This window comes from Sardina pilchardus, chromosome 16 (assembly GCF_963854185.1).
Source record: "Sardina pilchardus chromosome 16, fSarPil1.1, whole genome shotgun sequence".
Taxonomy (NCBI): Eukaryota; Metazoa; Chordata; class Actinopteri; order Clupeiformes; family Clupeidae; genus Sardina; species Sardina pilchardus.
Genome location: NC_085009.1, coordinates 30,388,592 through 30,412,870, shown reverse-complemented (window position 1 = coordinate 30,412,870; position 24,279 = coordinate 30,388,592). Strand labels below are relative to the sequence as shown.

Here is a 24,279-nt window from a genome sequence, read left to right as displayed (position 1 = left end):
GTTCTATGCAAAGCCTGATGAGTCCATCTCGCAGGGTCTGGCTACCCTCGTCGTCCACCAGCATCGAGACAGTGTAGGATGTCACACACTCTCGTACCACCAGCACCAGTTGCCGTGCACGTTTCATGACATCAGCAGCAAAGGCGGCACCTACTGTAGCCGGGGGCGCAGATGACGACTGTTCGTTGACGACTTGGGGTGTATGACGGAGGGCCACACACGGATGACAGCCATCTGTGGCCCGGTGCACGGCTTTATCAAGGTCAAGGGCAAAGAAGTACCTGTCAAGTGTTTTTCTTAGCTGGTTGGCGGTGGGGTGGCTGAGCTGTAAGTGCAATGCAGTCACGAGGCCATCCAGGACCTGTCTGGGAACAATGATGCACTCCCGGCACGGAGAGAGGGGTTCTTCACGTTTTACGATTAGTAGGCCGTCCCCAGCTATCGATGCCACGCTGAGGTACCTTTTGACATCCCTGACGTCCGTCATTTTCCTAGATGGTCGGGTCCCCTGGGTAAGATGGGCATGGGTCCGGCGTAAATCAGGGCATTCGGACTGGAGGGATCGCCACGCCGTTCTGCTTGTGAACGGCAGTCTCGTACGACCTGCCAGAATGTCATCAGTGGACAGCAGTCTGACGACTGAATCCTGGGTGCGCTGCACAAAGGTGCACACCTGGCATGCCATGTCCGTACAGTCAGGAGGGTTACGGCTAGCGAAGTCGGACGGAAGGATCGCTGCGCCAGCTACATGCCGTATTGACACTTGGAATCTGCACGCCGTGGAGAGGAACGTAGAGACACGGGGACTAGCAGAAAACTCGCCCCTGCATAGTTTTTCGTAGGCCTGAACGCACGGCTTGCTGTCTGTGAGGAGGCATGCCTTAGTTGTCGACTGAATAATGTAGGGGCCATAATGTTTGACGGCTGCTGCGATAGCGAGAGCCTCCACCTCACAGGGCAGCCATGTTAGCTGGTGGGCACGTAACTTGGCACTAAAGAAACCAGCCAGAGCAAGCTTGTCGTTGCGCATCACATATAGTGTGGCAGCAATGCCAGGTCTCCTGACAGCACCATCAGTGACGATCCACAGTTGGTCATCCGGGCGTGGTAGGATGACCGAACGACTGGAGGAGAGGCACTCTTTCACTCTATTAAAGGCACAGTGCAACTCTTCAGTCCACGCAATGTTGTCTTGCGAAGTCTTCCCTGCTATGGCGTCGTCCAAGGGGGCAAGGAGGGCAGAGCAATGTTTGATGACGCGGGCCATTACCTTGACTGCTCCAATGAACGATCTCATACCTCCCACTGATTTTGGCGGCTCACATGCAGCCAGGGTAGACACGCGGTGGGGGCTAGGCCTAAGTGTGCCCTGGGTCCACACCCACCCAAGGACGGTAGTGGAGTGTGGGTTGATGACCGTCTTAGATGCGGAGAGGCGCAGGTTGCATCGACTCAGAGCATGTAGGACACGGGTCCAGTTGTCGAACAGCTCCTCAGGTGAGTTGCCCCCGCAATACAGGTCATCGGCAAGCTTTGCCACGACGCCCGCCTGTAGCAGATCACCCAACACGCGGCACATTAGTTCCTCGAGTGCAGTCTCTGAACCGGGCATGCCCATAGCCGAACGTGCATAGACGCGAACTCCGCGAAAGGGGGTGACCACGCCACAATACTTCATGGAGTCGCGTGACAGTGGTATTTGGTAGAATGCGTTCGTCAAGTCTGTGGCTATGAGGTGTCTCCATTGGGCAACTTGGCGTAGGGTGCTGTCGACATCGGGCATGAGGGATGGTTGGGGCTTTGAGTAGCGGCCGACATCAGCGAAGGCGGTCACTAGGCGATAACCACCACTCTGCTTTCTGATGAGGAAGGAGGGGTTGAGATATTCCACGGAAACACCTACATCCTCAGGGCGATGGAATACACCCAGGTGCTCTAGCTCGTCAAATTTCTGTTGTAACTCAGTGAGTTTGTCCCTGCCGTACAAGGGTAAGCGACCTTTGCGTTGTGGTGGCTCGACTGGGCCCATATTCACCTTGGCCTCGAATGGGCCCTCAGCGCCGTTGTAGCCAGAGATAGCAGGGTTGAATACCTCGTCATATTGGTCCAGCAAGGAGTGAAACCTATCCTTGAAGCCAGGAGGGAGTAGGTTGTCTGGGTCTACTTGGACGCCCTTGGAATGCTGAACAGTTGCAGGTCGGACCGGGAGGTGTCGGGCCATTGGCACGGTGGTGTGAGTGTCAGGTGCGGGGCTCGGGACAGTGACTGTGGAGAGGGGGTCCACTTGGCAGAAATGTTGGTGGCGCCTCAGGACATGCGGCTCACCTGACAAGTTTGGGATCCGGATCCTTCCTGCGACGCTGGATACCACTGCAGGGCGGGGCCAGTTGTGTGTGGTCTCGCATTTGGCCGTGTGAGTGTCCAGGCGGGGCTCCATGGCGTAGGCTGTGTCCGCTGGAGCGTCAGGTGGGAGGGAAATTTCAAGAAATTCACCTGGCCATATTGTGGTCGACACGGGAGGGGCACGCAATGTGATGGTGCGGCGAACCGCGTTCTCTGTGAGAGCCGTGTTCGCGGAGCCGTAGGGGAACACAGCGCCATTAGCTAGGGTAATCAGTCTCTTGGCAGGGCGCACTGAAATGTCATTTGAGGACATGAAGGGAGTGCCTGCGAGTATGTCCACATCCAAATTTTCCACAACTAGGCCGTCGAAGTGGAACTTATTGGCACCCCGGTTGAATGTGAGGCGGGTCTCGCCCACAACCTTCATGGGAGAGGAACCATCGGCTTGGTGGGCAGACTGGGAGCTGGGGGTCATGTGAGCTCCGAGGCGGTGCGCAGCAGACAGTCTGATCATGTTGCAGGTGGCGCCGGTGTCGAGGATAATGCGTGCATGGTGGTGTTTGTGGAAGGTATCGATATATGGTGATTGTCTGACCTGGACGGCACGGGCAGTATGGGACTGAGTTGGCTCAGGGCATATAGGAGGAAGTGCCTCGTCATCAGAGCACTCCTGGTATGTGACTGGGTCCATGGGGTCTTCATCGAGCACAGAGACAATCTGTCTGGCTTTGAGCATGAATTTTCTGTCTTGTTCGGGTAGATATTTGCATGAGCTGAGAAAGTGTGCATTATTTTGGCGGCCTGCTTGGATGCACAGGGGGCATGACTTTTCACGCGGGCTTGGCCGCATTGGCATTTTAGGGGCAGCAAAGGGGAACTGACGGGGTACTGTGCCACTGTATGTGCGGTTAGAGGCAGCTGCACGCATAATTTTGGCATCGTCGGCTGCACGGATTTCAGAGAGTAGGGAATCAAGTGCTTGGGAAATCTCTGGTTTGATAGATGCCAATGTGCGAGTGCGCAGCTCAGTGCCATATCTTTGCTTGACAAGTTTTGGTAGATCAGCATGAATTAAACGCAGCCAAGTCATGACTACAAAATTTTCAAGGGAGGGGGACAGCTCTTCATCCTCAGCTAGGGCAACGCCATGATGGGTTAAGCCAGCTGCTTTAAGGAGGCTATCCTCTGTGAAGGCCATAAGTCGCTGGTATAAATCTTCAGCACGTTCATCAGCTTCTAAATGAATATCTACAAAGTCAATGAGCTGAGCCCCTGTGGTTTGGAAGCCGTAATGTAAACGAATGGCTTGCCATATGCTCTCAATGGACGTGGAATTTTTGACAATGGTGTTACGGGAGATCACAGGGCAGTAATTAGCAACTTGACCTAGCATGAGTTCTAACTGGCGGACTTTATGTTGAGCAGTCCGCCTGCGAGCTGCAGGAATTGCCTCACCATCGTCCTGAAATCCTCTGAGAGGGGTATCACGGCTCTTCTTACCCCATGCTGTGCCATCGATGAGGAAAGGAGCGAACACCGGATCCAGTGAGAGTGTGTATAGAAGGTTTTGTTTCCAGTTTTCGAATGAGTTCAGAGTCTCGTGCTTGGTCAGACACCACTGTTTCGGTGCGCGGTTGATATTAGCCATCACGTAAGTGCACTCAAACTACCTTCTCGGCCGTTGACACGTTCGTCGGAGTCGGAGAAACTGAAGCTGAAAGGCTGGGTTCGGTAACTTTGCGCTGTCACCACGCCAGTAATTAGGAATAACTCACAGCCGAGAGAGTGTGGGTAGTCGGCACAACTTTACTGAAGGAATGAACTCGCGGGAGGATACACACAGGAAGAGCGCCTGGGCGCGCATGCGCCAAAGTACAACAATAATACCAGGCAGTAGACTGGCGCTTGTACACAACTTGAACAACTTGAAATAAATTAGTTAATGTCTTCCCTGTTTGGACTATGCTGGCATTGGATATTGCACTTAGATAACTAAGCCTGACCATCGATAAAGATTTCCAACAAACTTAACGCTAATGACTCACCTTTAAATGAAACGTTTTCCACTTGATTACGACACATCCCCACATCTCCTTCTTCAAGTGATCAGCGTCTTCTGTTTGTTTTCACTTCCCCCTTCGATGGCTCATACCTATTCCCCTCCCACACACCTGTGTGTTGCTGCCTCACCTCGATGTGACGCTATTCTCTTCATTGCTCCATTCCATTATAACTCATGAACTATCAGAAATGTACTTGAGTTCATAATTTCGCATGCATGAATCAACTAAAGCATTGCGTATAGAGGGTACATCATTATGATTCATTTCTTAAGCAATGCAATCACATGTTCAAACCTAACACCCTTCAAAACCGTAAACACTAACCCCCATCCTCAATATTTTATTATGACCTGTGGGATTGTCACAGTTTTAGGGATTGTCAAAGTTTTTCTTTTTCTTTTTTTTTCTGCCATCTACTTCCTGAATTTTTGGTCAATGATTCCCAGGACACTGAAACACCGAGGCTCATGAAACTTGGTGAGCATGTACTGTAGCCCCAGTAGACTTTTACGGTCCCCGGGGGACACTGCACCCCGTGTCTGTCCCAGGCTGCAGAGTCTGGCCTACTGACCAGTCTTCCTTCCCCCCACATCCATGCACTGGCTTTACTTCATTTCTGGCTTATCGTCGGGGCGACGATAACACAAGCTGGGGGTAGAATGTAGCAGGATCAAGTGCTTAGCACCAAATGGGTAGCAATGAACTTGTTCTTCTTGCCCTGCCTCTCCTCTGCTTAACCCTCATGTTGTCCTAAAATCTTACGACGTTCGTTGTCCTTGGGGTCAATTTGACCCCAGCTACAAAAAACTCTCAAAAATGATTAAAATTATTTTTTTTACCCAATTTTTTTTGTGGTAGGTACTTAACAAGAGTGTAATAACCACTATCAAAAGCCCTACAAAACAATCCCACCCCCCCACACCCCTTTATGAACCCTGGAACCCTGACTGGCAATATGGCCAATCCAGTGTCAACAGCCCAAAGGCTGACTTTTTGGACTTTTTCAGACCTGCCAAAATAACTTATATGTAATATGTACTTGTATATGAAATAATGATAATAGCTACATGTTCTCATACTATTACAATAATAATATCCATAATTTGTCAAATATTCATTTTCATCATGTTTCATAAAAATGGGGTCAAATTGACCCCAATACCACCAACGTAACTATTTTTTTTACAGGACATTGGAAACATATTTTTGTGCAAATTTCATGTTTACTCTGTTGTACCCTTCAAATGAGGAAAAGTCATGAAACTTGAAGCAAAACAAAAAAAGGGAACCATATATTTTATGATGTTAAACACTGCTTGGGGTCAAATTGACCCCAAGGACAACATAAGGGTTAATAGCTTGCACCTGACAAGGCTGCCGATGCCTTATAAAGGGGGCAGAAGAGAGGCCATGTTGGAATGGGTCTGTTGGATGCGTGATCCCCGGACGGCTCTCACCCCAGCTCCATGGGCTCAGTTCCTAGCTTTGGTCAAGCACAGTAGAACTACAGTATGGCTGTTTTGGTCAAGCACAGTCGCACTACCGTGTGGTTGTGTTGGTCAAGCACAGTAGTACTACAGTATGGCTGCTTTGCAGCTAGCCAGCAAGTAGAGCGCTAGGGGGTGCTATAGCTCCCCCTGGATTAGCCATAGCACCCCCATAGCTCCCCCTGGATTAGCCATAGCACCCCCATAGCTCCCCCTGGATTAGCCATAACACCCCCATAGCTCCCCCTGGATTAGCCGTAGCTCCCCCTGGATTAGCTATAGCACCCCCATAGCTCCCACTGGATTAGCCGTAGCACCCCCTGGATTAGGATTAGCCATAGCACCCCCATAGCACCCCCTGGATTAGCCAAAGCACCCCCATAGCTCCCCCTGATTAGCCATAGCACCCCCAAGAAAATATCCAATTTTCAAATATTCAATTGTATTCTCTATTATTTGTTGTGTGGTAACATTTCAGCCAGAAAACAAAAAAGCTATCAACGAACAGATTGTTTTAGACACAGAACAATGATGATTCGGTCCTAACCTTTGACCCAATTTATTTTCAAGTTGCAGGCAGCGGCAATGTTGAGTGTGCATTGTGATGTGGTGCTAGAGTGTAGAGACAATAGATGAGTGATCAACATTTAGCAATGCATCGGTTTTTGATTTCTACAGTAATTTCCCGCATATAAGCCGCACTGTGTATACATAGATTTCTCGAAAATATGCGCGCGCGCACAAGGGGCAGAAAGCACCACGGACAGCATTAAGCAGCTGCTCTCCGTGAAAAGATTAAAATGAATCTTAGTGCCGAAAACAGCACTATTCAAAATGACGATGGTTAGAGAATGTTCAGGAATGTAAAGTAATGCATATATTTGCCAGAAACCACCAAAACCGCCAAAAAGACGATGTTTTATAAATAATGAAAATGAACGACAAACTCTGAAATAAGCTCATATCCTCCTGAGACCCGGCCATTCATTTTTGTCCTCTGTAGGGGACATCAGTCTTAGTCTTATACATGAAATACCATTCATGCCAACTATTTCAATCCTTTTGTACTCTCAAGAGGACATCCTGGGCTTTCTGGTGATACCACAATTATGTGGGTTGGGTTAACAGATTTCACAAATTTTATTTTCAAAATGGCGGCTATTGAGTTTTTTTCATTTCATGGCAGCACTTCATTTCACTGACCATTTTTGGTCATTATTATGTGTTTTATTGCACACAGTCAATTTGTGTCATATAAATGACAGTCTCAACTTGAATTCATAAAAAATTCAGAAAGATCCAGCAATTTTAACACCTTCAAAACATAACAATTGTTCAATGTCCCCTGTAGTGGACATCGGGACTTAGTACCCCCTGCTTTTTAACCAATTTTAAAGTTTTATAAGGCAGAGGGTTGAGTGAGACAACAAGGTCTTTTCTACTTATTTCTAATAAAAAAAAGGAGATACAGGATTAAAGGGGATCCCTTAAGGTACAATGCAGCCCCAGAAGCAGTGTGTAAGCTAGAGCTTTAAGGTTTATTAAGAAATAAGTACATCGTAGGTGAATTTGCCTCAATGTACATTGCCCAATTTGTAAAAAGGTGTATTTTGGGCAACTGATTACTCCATTTACCTGTAAAAGTGCTTTCACATTTACAATTTATCCATCAAGCATCCCTTTAGTGTACCTCTGCCATCCTAGGATGCCCTGAACACTAACGTTTCATTCATCTCTTGGGTCTTTGGCACAGGGGTCAGAGGTCAAATAATGAGAGTCCCTATCATGGTGTATACTCTCTGATGCCCTCACAGCAAGCCATTGCACTTCTTCAACACATGTTCATTAAAGGGAGAGTGTAGTAACCCCTCCAAACCTAAAACCTAGCTCTACAGTGTGCCATGTATGCAGACTGGCTGCAACACTGATGAGCCAGGCTCATTATTATGGCTGTCTGAATGCTTATTCAGCCATTATGGCAACACTTCATTATAGTAGCCATCTCTGAAAGCTATGTTAAAAACACTTGAGGGGGAGCAAAGCTTTTCTTGGCCACCTATTTGCCTGTAATATCTCACATACCCTAACACTCCATTGACTTTAATGCAGTACTATTACTACACATTCATAATTCCCATAGGGTTAGGACATTCGGATAGTCCCGATGTCCTCTGCAAAGGACATCTGATAACAGAGCAACTAAGAACATTTTTGGAATTTTTTTTGCTGCAGCATGTTTCTTTAGACCAAAATACTTAAATCATCTAAAAAAATTCTCAAAATTAAAACTTTTATTTTCCCGGGTCTCGGGAGGATAAATGAGATGTTCTCATCATTTAGACAACAGTGGCATACAAAAAATGCCGATTATAGCTCACAGCAGCTGGTTATTAGGTTAACTTTATAACGTTATGACCGGCCATTCGGCGTCTTCTGCCCCGCGGCTGCGCGCGCATCTAGTTCTGTTAGTAAACAGGAAATTTGTCTATAAGCCGCAGGACAGTGTTTTAAAGAGACCCTATGCAACTTTTTCATAGTCATAAAATCGCTCAGAAATCGTTGTTTTGCTTGACTGTCCAGTTTCTTCGAAAACAGTAATATTTCCTCCCGCCCCCAGTGTACCTATCCGTATCCGCTAGTGCACCTGTGCGCTAAATGGTTTCCTCATACGCAAACAACAGGCTACTGTGGAACGCGTGCATGATTAAGACTGAACACCAAGGTCATGACACTCAGCTGACACTCAGTCATAAACGTTCAGTCCCAGCTTATTTATCCACGCTCGTGCTGTTAATGATTTATCCATAGAAGAAGCTCAACAAGATCGTCTCGTTCTGCACCATTGGAAATAACAAAGTCACCCATGTCCCGATTGGAAGAGAATGTGTTAGCCTACATGTTTTAGGTTCGTTAGCAGCATATCTTTGCATACAAACTGATATTGGCCAAGTTTCCCAAACACGTTAAGAAGCTCTTAACGCTAAGATCTTCTTTGGAGCGCTCTTAAGAACGCTGTGAAAGAAGAACGTGTTTTCCCAGAGTCGCTCTTAGCTTAAGAAGATCTTTCACGAAGAAGGAAACGTAAGATCGAGCTGACCCACTCTTAACAGCCTTCTTAGCGATTCCTTCTTTGGAGCCTTCTTAAGCCCTTAAGAAAGATCACATTTGGTATTCTGATCACACTGTTGCTTTTACTTTGGCTTCTAAATCGCAACTCCTCTGTCGCACATCTTTTACAGTATTATGACCTCCGTAATACGGTGTACATTTTCGGACATCCTCAGACTCAGGTGTCAGACTCAGAAAAAAACATCCGTCTTCCAAAACTGCCTCGTCTGATGATGACGTTGAGGCAGTTTTATCTAAAGATGACGGATGTTTTTCTGTCTCAAACTGACTCAGCGTCAGAAAAAAAAGAAGAAAAAGAAAAGCATCTCCAAGAGGTCAGGTCTCAGAAAAAAACGCTGGCTAGAAAATCGGAGTCAGTCAGGTCTCAGGAAAAACGCTGTCAGAACACACACACTCACATTCATGCACACGGTGTGTGTGTGTGTGTGTGTGTGTGTGTGTATGTTTGTCTGGGGGTGTACAGTACTGTGTCTTTATACAAACAAACACACACACACCCCCACACTCACACACACACACACACACACACACACACACACACACACACAGACACACTCATGAAGCCCTCAAAATGAACAGACTATGCAACCATAAGTCATCTTACTGATGAAACATATTCACTACATGTTCCCATGTCCATCTTTATGAATGAAATATCACACTGTGCTGTAGCACAGCTCTGCCAACAGTCCACTGCTCACTGCTCTGTTCTGATGTTCTGTTCTGATGTTCTGTTGTTCTGTTCTGTTGTTCTGTTCTGCTCATGTATTGAGTGTTTGCTGCTTGACCTTGCTCCACACCATGCGGCAGAGAGAGAGAGAGAGAGTGTGTGTGTGTGTGTGTGTGTGTGTATGTTTGTGTGTGCAGTGGGTCCAGGATGGAGGGCATCACCCAGCCGCTGTCCCATTGGTGGGCACCCTGCGCCCGCAGTGCCCAGATCACCGTGGGCAACCCCACACACAGCCCCGGGATCACCAGCGCCACCGTATTACTAATGCCAATGTGCTTGTGTACAGTATGTGTGTGTGTGTGTGTGTGTGTGTGTGTGTGTGTGTGTGTGTGTGTGTGTGTGTGTGTGTGAGCAGTGCCCAGATCAGCGTGGGCAACCCCACACACAGCCCCGAGATCACCAGCGCCACCGTATTACTGATGCCAATGTGCTTGTGTACAGTATGTGTGTGTATGTGTGTGTGTGTGTGTGTGTGTGTGTGTGTGAGCAGTGCCCAGATCACCGTGGGCAACCCCACACACAGCCCCGGGATCACCAGCGCCACCGTATTACTGATGCTGATGTGCTTGCTGCCATGGAGACAGTTTTCACTTTAGAACAGGGAGCCCATCTCCCAGTTAGATAGATAGATACATAGATAGATACTTTATTGATCCCCAAGGGGAAATTCAAGATTCAGCGCTGTTGGATAGAGCTGTGTGCCACAGCATCCTGGGAAGTGACATATTGTACTGAAGTTTGGCAATATCAATACTTATTCTACAACGATTCTGTCATTATAACTTACATATTCAGAGAGTATGTTACCCTAACATCGTCAGGAGGCTAAATAGTCTGTTTTGATACTTATCATGTTGCAATAAGTTTAGATCAAGACCTACTAGTTTGTTATGAAGGTTATACGGTACCAAGAATATGGAGTACTAATGTAGAATACTGAATTGGTGAATACAGGCCTAATAAATGATTAACTAGAAAAGCACTCAGAGAGCGCAGACCTCCGTCTGTATTGTTCCTCATAGGTTGTCATACATTTGAACCTAAACCAAAGATCGTATAGTTAGGAAGATGAATCATAAAGGGGGTTTTCAATGGAATGAAATGGTGCCCACTTCCGCCTCCTATCTGGGCGTGATCAGTGACGAGTAATCGGTTTAGACCAGTGTAGAAGCAGCAGAAGCAGTGTGCCGTTGATAACAGGTGGCCTGCGCAATTAGCGGAGACAGGTCAGGTCAGGAGGGACAGGTCGTGAACAAAGTTACTTTGCTATGTATTTATCACGCTGGAAAATACGATTTCAATGTGGGAATGTTAGAAAGACGTGTGCCTTGTAGAATATGGGTTCGTTACTTGCATTGCTGAATGTAGGGCTAAGGGAATGGTCATAATCCGAGATAAGGTTTATTTCTCCCGTTTGCCTCCTAAATGGGAGTGGCACTACGTCACAGGGTAACCGGAATTGACCCTCATATGAGTCGCCTCGCTTTATAAACCGTCTCTGCCTAAACTATTCAGATCGCCACCACGTGGCCATACCATGCCATTACACGACTAACCGAAAAACATAAATGGCTCCAGAATCCCGAAGGTGTTACGAATCACTCCCAAAATCTAATCGTTTCTTCCTTAGGTCATTTCTGACATTCCCTGAAAATATCATCATAATCTGTCCATTATTTTTTGAGTTATCTTGCTAACAAACAGACAGACAAACAAATGCCGGTCCCCGATGAAAACATAACCTCCTTGGCAGAGGTAATAATGCTTAACACATACCTTAAAGTGTTACCATGTTTTAATATATTCAAAACATCCTTTATACATTACTTACAATTGTTGTATTTACATAAGTGATTTTAAAACATGTTAGCTCAAATATGAATGTGCTGCAACACTTATTTATGCACAGTGTAAAAACATGATTCAGGTGGAACACAACCGGATGAATTCAGTAGGGTCCATCTATTTGTAGATGTTTACAATTTGGATGTTTCCTCAGTTCAGAGAGCAGCTGCTGTGCTGAGGGTCCAGGCTGATTATCCTCCAGCAGAAAGAGGTTTCTGAGGGCTGATGGGTTTGATCTCAGTGCTGATGCTAAAGCTCTGAAACCATCATCTGTTATACTGCAGCACTGCAGGCTGTAGGAGAAAGAAGGAAACACTTAATCAGATCAGCTGAAGGACACACACAGATCAAAGAGGGAAGCAGTTATTACCTGTGTGTGTGTGTGTGTGTGTGTGTGTGTGTGTGTGTGTGTGTGTGTGTGTGTGTGTGTGTGTGTGTGTGTGTGTGTGTGTGTGTGTGTGTGTGTGTGTTATAGTGTGAGTGATTTCTGAAGGTGAGTGACAGATTGACTGACTGACTCAGTGGTGTGTTTGTGTTTGAGTAAGGAAAAAGAGATACAAACACACTGTCAAATTTCCTTCATTTCCTTTTGGATCAACATTACCGTCAAATTTACGATACTTTGTGTCTGTCTGTCCGTCCATCCGTCTGTCCGTCCGTGCGTGTGTGTGTGTGTGTGTGTGTGTGTGTGTGTGTGTGTGTGTGTGTGTGTGTCGTGTTATAGTGTGAGTGATTTCTGCAGTTGAGTGAGAGATTGCCTGACTGACTCAGTGGTGTGTTTGTGTTTGAGTGAGAAACAGAGATAAAAACTGTCAAATTCACTGATAGCAACTCAATATTTGGTCTTGTGATACTCACACTAGTTTCTCCAGTTTACAGTTGGGATCCTCCAGAAGAGAACAAAGATGCTTCACTCCTGAGTCTCCTGCTTTATTATTACTCAGCCACAGCTCTCTCATGTGTGAGGGGTTTGATCTCAGTGCTGATGCAAGAGCTCTGAAGCCTTCCTCTCCAATACTGCAGTTATACAGGCTGTAGAGAGAAGTAGGAGAAATACTTCATCTTCATTTCCTTTAGGACAATCAACATTACTGTCAAATTTACAATACTCTGTGTGTGTGTGTGTGTGTGTGTGTGTATGTATGTGTGTGTGTGTAACCCCGCGTACACACTGTCTCCGTCCGTCAACGGATCACGGAGGTTGGATCTGCCGTATGTGTATTTGCATACACATGATCTGATTGGCTGACGGATCCGTCGCTGCCTGAAAAGTTGAACATTTCTCAACTTTCTTGACGGAGGCAACGGAGCTGAAGCGACGGACGGACCCACAATGCCTTTCGAGTCCGCCCCATGCAAAGTGAATGAGATCCGTTGACGGACGGAGACAGTGTGAATGCGGGGTTACAGGCCCCCGGCCTTGCCCCTTCCCCGGCTGTGCTTCTCGTTTCTCGTCCGTGATTGGAGGCTAATTAGGTGCACCGGTGCACAGGTCACCTGATGAGTCTTAAAGCGCTGGAGCTCCTCCCACTGAGAGCGGTGGACTCGGACTTGAGCAGAGCAGCTGACTAACTGCAAGAACGCTGTCCTGGCTTGCTTGTGTTTTCCGTCTGAAGCTGGCCGGCCGCTGCTTTTGGGCAACTTTGGACTTTCGTTTCGGGCAAAACAAATTGTTAAATTGCTGCAACCTCGCTGTTTCCCCCCTTTTTGTTGTTGCGCCCATTTACGGCGTAACAGTGTGTTAGTGTGTGTTTGTTGTGTTTGTGTGTAAGTGGGTGACTAAATAAAGGAGGGAGGGTGTGATTCAGTGATGTGTGTATGTGTGAGTGTTAATCAGTGATTGAGTCATTGAGTGACTGACTGATTCAGTGGTGAGTTTGTGTTTGAGTGAGAAAAACAGATTAAGTATTTGGTCTTGTGATACTCACTATAGTTTCTCCAGTGTACAGTTGGGATTCTTCAGAAGAGAAGAAAGATGCTTCACTCCTGAGTCTCCTGCTTTATTCCCACTCAGCTGCAGCTCTCTCATGTGTGAGGGGTTTGATCTCAGTGCTGATGCAAGAGCTCTGAAGCCTTCCTCTCCAATACTGCAGTTATTCAGGCTGTAGAGAGAAGTAGGAGAAATACTTCATCTTCATTTCCTTTAGGACAATCAACAATACTGACACATTTACAATACTCTGTGTCTGTGTGTGTGTGTGTGTGTGTGTGTGTGTGTGTGTGTGTGTGTGTGTGTGTGTGTGTGTGTGTGTGTATGTGTGTGTGTGTTACAGGAACCCGGCCTTGCCTCTTCCCCGGCTGTGCTTCTCGTTTCTCGTCCGCAGGTGATTGGAGGTAATTGCCAAATTAGGTGCACAGGTCACCTGCACTGCAGAAAATTAAATCTAATCTAGTGTAATTATCTTATATTAAGGTCAAACATCTATTTGGTATTGTTTTAAGTATGAAAATACTTACCTAGCACTCTCTCAAAAAAATAATTTCACTTAATTAAGAAGACTTTGACTTATTTTAAGGAGTCTTATCAAGATAAATTCACTTACTACCTGGACAGATAATTTTGCTTGTTTGACGACAATTTTATTTACTGTATGGACAGATAATGTTGCTTGTTTTCAGGAAAAATTGACTTAAAATCAGTCAATTAAGTCTTAAATTAAGTCAAATGATTTCAAAAGAAAGCACTAGGTAAGTTTATTTGTACTGAAAACAATACCCAACTAGTTTATTTACCTTGATATAAGATTAAAACACTTGGTTAGATTTTATTAGACAAGCAGTTTTTTGCAGTATGATGAGTCTTTAGGCGCTGGAGCTCCTCCCACTGAGAGCGGTGGACTCGAGGCTTAAGCAGAGCAGCAGACTAACTGCAAGAACGCTGTCCTGGGTTGCTTGGAGTCGCCCTTGAGTTTTCCGTCTGAAGCTGGCCGATCGCCGCTTTTGGCCAACTTTGGACTTTCGTTTCGGGCAAAATAAATTGTTAAATTGCTGCAACCTCACTGTTTCCCCCCTTTTTGTTGTTGCGCCCATTTACGGCGTAACAGTGTGTTAGTGTGTTTGTTGTGTTTGTGTGTAAGTGGGTGACTAAATAAAGGAGGGAGGGTGTGATTCAGTGATGTGTGTACAGTATGTGTGAGTGTTAGTCAGTGATTGAGTCATTGAGTGACTGACTGACTCAGTGGTGAGTTTGTGTTTGAGTGAGAAAAACAGATAAAGTATTTGGTCTTGTGATACTCACTTTAGTTTCTCCAGTTTACAGTTGGGATTCTTCAGAAGAGAAGAAAGATGCTTCATGCCTGAGTCTCCTGCTTTATTCCCACTCAGCCGCAGCTCTCTCATGTGTGAGGGGTTTGATCTCAGTGCTGATGCAAGAGCTCTGAAGCCTTCCTCTCCAATACTGCACTTATTCAGGCTGCAGAGAGAAGTAGGAGAAATACTTCATCTTCATTTCCTTTTGGACTGTCAACATTACTGTCAAATGTACAATGCACTTTGTGTGTGTGTCTGTGTGTGTGTCTTGTTATAGTGTGAGTGATTGTGTAAGTGAGTGAGAGAGTGACTGACTGACTCAGTGGTGTGTTCTAGGGCTGTCAAAATTGCTCAAAAATGCAAAAAAAACCAGATAGATTTGAATATATTTGAATATCTGGTTGCGCATTTTGTCAATGATGCGCATTACGTCAATAACAGGACAAATTAATACAAAGAGACATAACTACTTGTAATAGGTAGTTCATTTAAGTATAAACATATTTGACAACGTATTGCCTACTGAAAAACAAGTACAGTATATCAAAGGTCAAGACCACAGACCTCATTCTCGCTCGCTTGCTCTCTCGCACTCACACACACACTTTCTCACTCTCACCCGCACCCTCGCGCTCTCTGCGCACAACGGTTTAAATGAACAACAATAATAAACAAATGTTGAGTGCTGATCAAGAGTTTTGCACAAGCAATTTAAGGTCGTGACTCTCGGCCCAAATATAGCAGGCTTCATTCAGTGATTGAAACAAATATTATTAAATTAGGCTAGGGGAGCGCGGGGCACAAAGTAACACTTTTTGGTTTTAGCTAAATATTTCTAAACCCATTCTAGTTTCACTGCTCATATTGTTATACAAGCAACATACATATCTCTGCTACAAATGTGCACTGGAAGTTTGTTTGTAGGACCTACTGTTCTTGAACAATTCCGAGAGTAGCGATAGGTAGAATGTTACAACCTGCCCCATATGCGGGGTTAGTTGTAACACTTAGTTGTTAAAAAGTTGTATTCAACAAAAATAATTCAATAGCACTGTGCTAAACACCAAATATAACTCTATAAAACACTTCCTTACTAAACCTTACTATAATAGTTTAATTTATCTCCATTTTTAAAAACATTAAAACGTTGTGTTATTTAATTGTGTATTTCAGGTCATATCATTTAAATTGCTCTTTTGTTGTTTTGATTGAGGAAAGATAAATGCAAATGTTAAAATGTAAAGAAATTATTTATGAAAATTCATTACAATGGTGGATAGGCTATAGCGTTCGGTGCGGCTTAGTTGTAACATCGCGTTTCAACCAAGGGGGCAGGCATATTCCCGGAAGTAGAAACACAAAATGAGGTGGTGATCAACGCTCTGCTAACTCCCATGGACGGCCATAGATTGCAGATTTTTTTGCGATCCCATAACTTCATGTAACTTGTGCCATTCGTTGCCCTTATAGCTTCTGTATATTCTATATAGGGTATCGAAGGCAAAACTAATTCACGTCTTCCCCGTATATAACGTCGGTTTCCCGTAAAGAAGTATAGTTAGCATGTCAGTTGGAGGGAAGCTAACGTTCGACAGGAGATTCCCCGTAATGTTTGGATAAGAAGATCAGTCCAGCCTGCACGAAAACCATGACGGAAAGTCATTTGCAAGATCAGTGAAAATGTGTGTAGCCTACGGTAGCCTACTGTTTGATAGGGTAAAGCATTACCTAGAGGCAAGTAAACCTAATAATAATATTAAAAACGAACGTTAATAATGGATTGACAGTTGTTCGGAAAATCCCATCTATCAGACGAGTTACAGCAATGTACAGGATGGCTAACGTCACGAAATGAGTACGAGTCTGCGCAGTACGATGGAAAGTAAACAGATTTTTGTTTCAGCCCCCTCCCATTGAGAACAACGGAGTCTGTTTGTCCATTTCTTTTAGGTCTATGGTTTCAACTAGCCCCGCTGTGTCGCATCTACCTCAGGACTAGCTAGCAATGGCTAAGCGATGTTCACATATTTTAAAATGGTACGATGTTTTAGCCAAGATGACGGTGATCAAGGCAATATGAGATTAGATACACTGACTTTCACATACCCTTTAGAAATCGAAAAATACTTCAGACCAAAATAAATACTTGCGTGATGCCAAAACACAAAGTATTATTTCTCTGGGAGACAGCGGGACTCAACCGTTCTCCAACTTGGCGGGAATACGTCTTATGACAATGTTATTACACGACCTGAAGCACATCCGGTTCTACCCTGTGCAACCATCTAAAAAACCTGTGTTACATTTAACCCCGCGTTACTTTGTGCCCCGCACTCCCCTAATTGAAGTTTTACAGTGATATAAAACCCGACTTTAGTTTCATGTGCTGTTACATCGCGTCGTTAATCAGATTCTCAGCTTTCAATCCCAAAAGTTGTTGTTTCGATTCTATTGGTGACTGTTACACTAGGGATACAGTACCTCATTGCTTGACAGAACTCCTGAAGCCTGCCCCATCCATGACACTGATCGCTCTCCTTACAAATGAACCAAATTAATCTCTGCGTGATGGCCTGCTGAAATGGATGCTTAAGAGCGTGGCATTGTACGCCAAAAGCATGAAATGTGTCAAATAACACTCCAAATGACTTAAGAAACCGGCGTGTCATTCTACACCTGTGGGTGAGATCAGGCTGCCCCTTCTCCTGTTGCAGACAGAGCTTGTGGCAGCGGGAGTGCAAAATAAGTGTCAATACGTGCACTGAAAAAAATGGAAATAGGGGGTCATTGATTTGACACGAATTAATCTGGTAGATGCAACAGGATTGTTTTACATTCCGTTTGCAAACATGTTTTAATTTAGTAGATTTGAAGAGTTAACTTTGAATGTTGGATGTATTCATTTTTCTCACGTTAATTGGAAGTGAAAATTTCACGTTCAGATATACTCCAGAGCAGCAGGTGGCTGTAATGCCTAATTAAAACAACAAGCAGTAGAAGAAGAAGCGTTTGAATCGTGGTCACACTGGTGGATATCGTTGGCTAAAAACTAATCGTTGGTGGTGACTGTCATGAAAATTGAGGCTCGAGTTAACCTACTGAAAGGTAAGTTTATCAACCTTATGATCATGTTATATTAGGCAGCATATCTCCTAGCAGTTTTCTTGCAGTATAAAATCGTTGCATTGTGGAGCCTTGATGTCTTTTTCCGCTGCTTTTTTTAGTTAGTCTAACCAGAGCCCGTCTACGGAACCTAGCTGCTACCATGAAACCAGCATTAGCTAGAAATGTGCTGCAACCGTTGGCTGGCTGGGAAATTAATAAATAAAGCTTAGAGCTAAATATGGTCCATTAGTTGGATAATGTACTTTGGAATTTCGTGGAGAATATGAATGTTGGGGTAGGTTGCATGAAGAATATTAAAAAGGTGCATGTTAATGAAAGTCTGTTAGCTGTGCGCCACATGTGTTGCTAGCAAACTGCAAGGAAACCTTTTACTGCTAGTGCTAGCCACGTGGACATATGGTTCCAGAAAGTTTGTACCCACATAAGTATTTTGATTTGTTTGTGCTGCAACATAATAAAAAACGTGCTCAAAAGATTTCTTAAAGAAATTAAACTTGAATATGTTTAGTGACCTTAGTTCACTCTAGCCCTCCATCAATGTTCAAATGACTCCAAAATAGTTGGAATCATGTGTGCATGTTTGTGCAGTCAACATAAGCATTTTAGGAGCTTAAATTCTTACATTATATACCGGTACTCTCTTTTTCCATAGTGATCCTCACACCCAAAATCATTTGTTTGCATGCATTCATTGATTATAGCTTTCCTTGTGCCATAAACAAAATATTTAGGCATGTTTTGATTCGTGCATTTGTTTTGTGACATGTTGATTTGTGTGCTTATGAATAGAGTTGATGTAATTATTTTTTCTCTTCCATAGGTCCATGTTACTGCACACACTTTCAATTGTAAGTACTGTCATCAGTTGTATTGCTTCTAAATCAAATTCAATTCAAAATTAAGATCTACAAATTTGTGTTTGTGTTAAATGTATCAATTCACATGGAAGTCTGAATTTTGGTAGTACATTGTAAGTAGGGATGTAACAGTATGAAAATTTAACCCCATGGTTATAGTGACCAAAATTATCACGGTTTTCGGTATTATCACGGTATTTTTAAAAAAGTGTGACAGTGTTTATTACATTAAAAATATAGGCAAACCCTTATTGCCTTCATCAGGATACCGATCATTCACAGCAATGGCAATCATTGTCTCTGCTCAACCCTCCACACACAGAAAATGGCTTGTCTTGTTTCTATTGCATATTTTGAATTCATAAACTTTATATATTTTGCTAATAGTTTGTAATATGTTAGGATCTGCATAATTTACTTATAGCTAAAAATATTCAGTAATTTGAATACTTAATATTGATTTTTAAACTATTACACTTGTCTTTAATGACATTACAGGGGTGTTGTGTAGGCCTAGTCTAATTGAGTGCCTGTCACTTTAAGAGATACGTGAATTAATTATATTAACCTTCATTCGGTTTTAGGAAAGTATAGTCATGCATAGTTCAAGGATATCCGTTTTCATTGAATAAAATGAATGTTCAAAAAATTAACAACTCAAAGAAAATATTGCTGGGATCATAGAAAAGATAAGTGTCTTGCAATGTTAACTTCTATGATTTGGTGAGCGCGGGCTATCAAAGATAGACATGACGCGCGAGATAACGGGATAGTTACCTAGATGGAACTCTCTCAACATGTAAAAGTTTGCCAATAGGCTGTGTAGCTTTTTTCGGAAATTGAATTAAACACGAGGCCTAAATGAACTAAATTCCATAGCCTAGCCTACTGTAGGTAGGTTACCGTGGCATTGTGCTCACTTTTTCCTCGGTTGGAAATGTTAAATTGGCTGCTTATAGCTTCCTTAACTTATGATTTGGAGTTTGGTATATCTATTGTAGGCCTATCCAATGAGTGACACCTAGCGCTCAACATAACACTTCACGGCATTCTCCTGATAACGTTAGTGGAATAGCCTAGATTTAATGTGAACGTGTAGAAAAGACGCAGAGTGGCTACATGATACAGCGCACGTTTTGGGGTGAAAATGTTGCGCCCTTTAAAAGCAGGTATCCGAATCATGGTTAAATCCATCAATTAGACAACAGGGTACTTTGGGGTTAACTGTAACCATTTTCTGAGGCTGTTGAAAACGCACCAAATCACACAATGTGGTCGTTTTGGGTGTCGTGGGTTGTAATAAAGGTTGTCGACGATCAAACTGACTACTTTTTTTCATTCGTTTAAAGAGTTTAAAAGAAGAATTTCTAGTTGTCTTGCCAATCGCGCTCATAGTAGTCTATCCGCTGACGTCGGGTCCCGTAGCAACACAGTAGGCTACAGTATGAGGCTGCTGAGCCTGTCTTGTTGGCGGTGGCCTGTTGGAGGGATTGTAAGAAAAGTTGTAATTGTCAAATCGACTCGTTCTTTTTTATTTCTTCATCTGAAGAGGAGGAGAAGAAGGATTGGCAGCGATTGCGGCCGGGGCAAAAGTATAGTGTGGAGAAACCAGGTCCGCAGAGGTAGGCTACGGCTCGCCAGCACCTGGGCTACCTTGTTGAGTTTATTATGTGGTGTCAAAACCGCAAGGATGTTTTTCCCCCACAGTATTTTGGCAGCAGCTGCCGCCAAATTCGCCAAATTCTACCCTCCTGCTTGAATCAGACCGTCATCCGCACACAAGGATGTTTTTGACAGTAGGCTAGCCTATGTTGGCAGCAATTGCTAAATTCTATCCTCCTGCTTATACTCAAGCTAGAAGAAAACCAAAAACTCTCCTCTTAAACTCTTCAAATTAATTTTAAAAGTAGTCAATTTGATTGTTGACGACCTTTATTACACGCTACGACACCCAAAACGACCAAATTGTGTGATTTGATGCACGTTTTAAACGGCCTCAAAAATGGTTACAGTTAACCCCAAAGTACCGACAAGGTATAAGGTAAAGTTTTGTTTCATAGTAGCCTACCAGCTTGTATCAAAAGCAGGCTCGGATGAAGCTGGGAAGAATTATACACGCGGTTACCACACCGTAGTATCAACCGTGATAATAATGATATTCGAAATGAACACGGTAATTGTTATCGTCAACATTTTTATCATGGTTTACCGTCACACAGGTAATCGTTACATCCCTAATTGTAAGTATATCACTTTGCTTGTTATCGATGTTAAGATTGAAGTTTTAATAATGTGCCTATTGTCTTTTTTTTTATATCTGTTGCAGGGTTAGGTGGTGGAAATCTGGAGCTGTAAGGGATGCAAAGAAACAGTATCAAGTAGGTCCACGCTCCTAAATCATTACAAGCTTAAGCATCCACATTTTGGACGTAGTGCTCCCTTTCCCTGTACATACCCACACTGTCCTTGCACATTTAGAACGTGGAATTCAAATCTGCTTTCCTTCCTGTTAATGCTTTTATTTCAGATCAACGCAGAATTCATAAGAATTACGACGGTCCCACTTCAATCCAAGTTCCTGTCTCAGATAGACCTTCACTCTGACAACCTGATAAAGCTGTTCCAAAAGAGAGGGGGACAAATAGGGAAAGGTCCCCAGTCATTTTCTCAATGATTGCTTGATGTGAGTGATACTGGGTCTTAAATCATGCAAACCTTACAAGGGATTTTGATCATATTGATATTTCTTCACATTGTATTTGTCAAACTTTTCTTTCTTTTTCCATGATCGTTTCCAGCAGTGGTTGACTTAAATGAAGGTTAGATTAACCTGCTAATCAAGAATTTTTATTTCAGTGTGATATAGATGCTGGCCGGGAGTGTCTCCTGAAGGGACTTTGTATGTACATGGGGGAAGATCCTGAAAACCTTGTGCAGGAATATGTGGTATGTACATGAATTGGTGCTTTTCTCAACACTCCACTTTCATATTAAACTACGTTATTCCCTTAAATAAGACGAGTTGATACATGCCTAACACATTCAATGCGTGCACTCACTGGCTCTGGCGTGCGGCGCAACTTTGATAGCACTTAGCTAGCCCAATGCATTCATTAGGATCCAAACAGAGATGAAGTTAGAAGCGACCAAACACCTCCATGTTTTCCCTAAATACAGTTACACGAGTAGTCACACGACCAAGTATGGTGAGACAAAATAAAACGTGGTGCATTTCTAAGCAGGTAAGAGGGATAACTATATTGTGTGGCGCAGTAATATCCTCACTTTTGTACTTTCAGTTTCACTTTGGAGTGAGGATATTATGGCGCAGAGTCTAAGTGCTCCCAATGTTATTCCGCCACACAATATAGTTATCCCTTTTGCCTGCTTAGAAATGCACCATGTTTTATTTTGTCTCACCATACTTGGTCGTGACTACTCATGTAACTGTATTTTAATAGGGAAAATATGGAGGTGTTTGGTCGCTTCCAACTTCATCTCTGTTTGGATCCTAATGAATGCATTGGGCTAGCTAAATGCTATCAGAGTTGCGCCACGCGCCAGAGCCGGTGAGTGCACACATTGAAACGTGAGAGGTATCAACTTGTCTTAATTAAGGGAATAACATAGTTTAATATGAAAAAACAAAAAAAGTGTTCCTTTAAGCTCACCACATGCAGTCCATTGGAAAAAGAACGAGACAATATGGGAAAACATAGGCCAATTCATGGACAGGCAGCTTAAAGAAGACTATGGGGCAACTGAAACTGAAACTAAGGAGAGATGCCCCATTAGGTCAGCTTCAGCTGCCTGTCCATATCTTTGTCTATATTGTGCCAAATTCTCATTCTTTTTTCCTATGGACTGCAGAATGCTGTGATTGTTAAATCATCAATGCCTTGTTAAGTAATATAACATTTCAGACATGACTACTTTCTGTAGTGGTCTCTTATCAATCTTTGGATCAAATCAAAATTCTGGATGTTGTTAGTATGGTATCAGAATCATAAATTGGTGATATTCAAGGTTTATATTGCCATTATGCTTTGCCTGTTTTCACATACATTAATTTCTCAATAGAGCTTGGTTAAGGGGTCTAATTTCCGTACTGTTATGTGCATTTGTCTGTCTTAATCAGGGCATGGATGAAGTTGATGTCAGTGAATCCATTGAAGACGCAACTGTCGGGATTTACGTTCTGAGAACATGAATCAAGTGAACCGGAGGACATTTGTTTCTTTTTTTCTTTTTTTTTTTTTGATGCGCAAAGGACTTTAATACATCTCACTTTTTGGTCTATCTCTTGTTCATCTCTCACTCTCTCTTTTTCTCTGTCACACCAACACACACATACTAACAAACACACGCACCTCACACCCATCCACATAACTCCAGTGACAAACTCCAGTGTAATTTTTGCCACCATGTTTGGCTCACAGCATAGACCACCATTGTCTTCCTCTCTCTATCCCCTTCTCTTCCCCTCTTTCTCTTCCCTTCTCACTCTCTCTCTCCCTCCCTCTCTCACTCCTCTCTCTTTCTGTGTGGGATGTCTGCTGTACTGTAAAGTGTCGGATGAAAAGCATTGTGTACTCATGTAGCTTTCAATAAAAAAATGAAAAGGCTGAAACTGACTGGCTCATTTCAATACAAAGATGTATTACTAGGGACATTTATGAGTTTAATTTGTATTAGCATTAAGAATTCAAGTTAAAAGTATCATTTAAATCTACTTCTATTAACATGATAAAATTACTTTAACATTACACAATAATGTTATCTTCATTCAACATGATTTTTTTATGTAATACAATGTGATTGCATTGTGTAGGCTTTACAAGCAACGATTAACTAGAACCAAAGTGTAAAAATTGTGTCAGTTGGACACAATCTGATCATGTGGGACCGATGTACACAATAAAATCATGTAAATTCAACGATTTTTTTTTTTCAGTGTGGCTGTTTAGCTGTAGTTCCACACATTATGCTATGCTCATTTGGGTGCACATTTTCGAGATGTGACCTCATTACTAGTGGTCGAATGGTATGCTAACTGTATCTTACATGCATACTACTTGATTTTGCGGCTTCAAAAATCCAAAGTAGCCTAGGCTACTTATATATACAAAAAAGTACTTGGCTACTTTGTACTTGTACACAGCTTTTGAGATTTTGGGTGCTTAAAATCACTTTCTCTGCTGCGGTCGAGTTGGGCTCTGCACGTTCTGCCATCTTCCAATTAGGTCAACTTTCAATAATGACTGTGCTTGACCGTGCGACTCCTTCAATAATGCCTGTGCTTGACCGTGCGACTCCTTCAATAAGGACTGTGCTTGACCGTGCGACTCCTTCAATAATGCCTGTGCTTGACCGTGCGACTCCTGTCAGCTGTCCCTGACCCCTCAGGTAGCGCTAGCGCATCCACTCACAAAGCAGACAGCGGCGCCTCT

At 43.6% G+C, this 24,279-nt stretch overlaps 1 protein-coding gene and 1 long non-coding RNA gene across 11 annotated transcripts in view; one reads left to right on the top strand and one right to left on the bottom strand.

Annotated features, from left to right (window-relative positions):
* Positions 1–11,560: 11,560 nt before the first annotated feature.
* Positions 11,561–24,279, bottom strand: part of LOC134059982 (ribonuclease inhibitor-like) — a 34,699-nt gene continuing 21,980 nt past the window's right edge. For 4 of the 10 annotated variants that reach the window (XR_009935103.1, XM_062516554.1, XM_062516553.1 and 1 more), the window contains 4 exons: positions 14,836–15,009; positions 13,526–13,699; positions 12,456–12,629; positions 11,561–11,890 (listed from right to left, as the gene is read on the bottom strand). Coding sequence is in view for 3 of the 10 variants with exons in the window: in XM_062516554.1 (XP_062372538.1) it covers positions 11,701–11,890; positions 12,456–12,629; positions 13,526–13,699; positions 14,836–15,009 (712 nt within the window). In the remaining 7 variants the exon portion in view is untranslated. Of the gene's footprint in view, positions 11,891–12,455; positions 13,700–14,165; positions 14,553–14,835; positions 15,010–24,279 lie in introns of those variants that run through there. The other 6 variants (XR_009935102.1, XR_009935104.1, XR_009935105.1 and 3 more) reach the window with 3 other exon arrangements.
* LOC134060051 (uncharacterized) lies at positions 17,617–23,450 on the top strand. The gene is made up of 6 exons (XR_009935128.1): positions 17,617–17,951; positions 18,793–18,820; positions 21,156–21,207; positions 21,357–21,512; positions 21,686–21,775; positions 22,968–23,450. It is a non-coding gene; the product is annotated as an uncharacterized LOC134060051 (long non-coding RNA).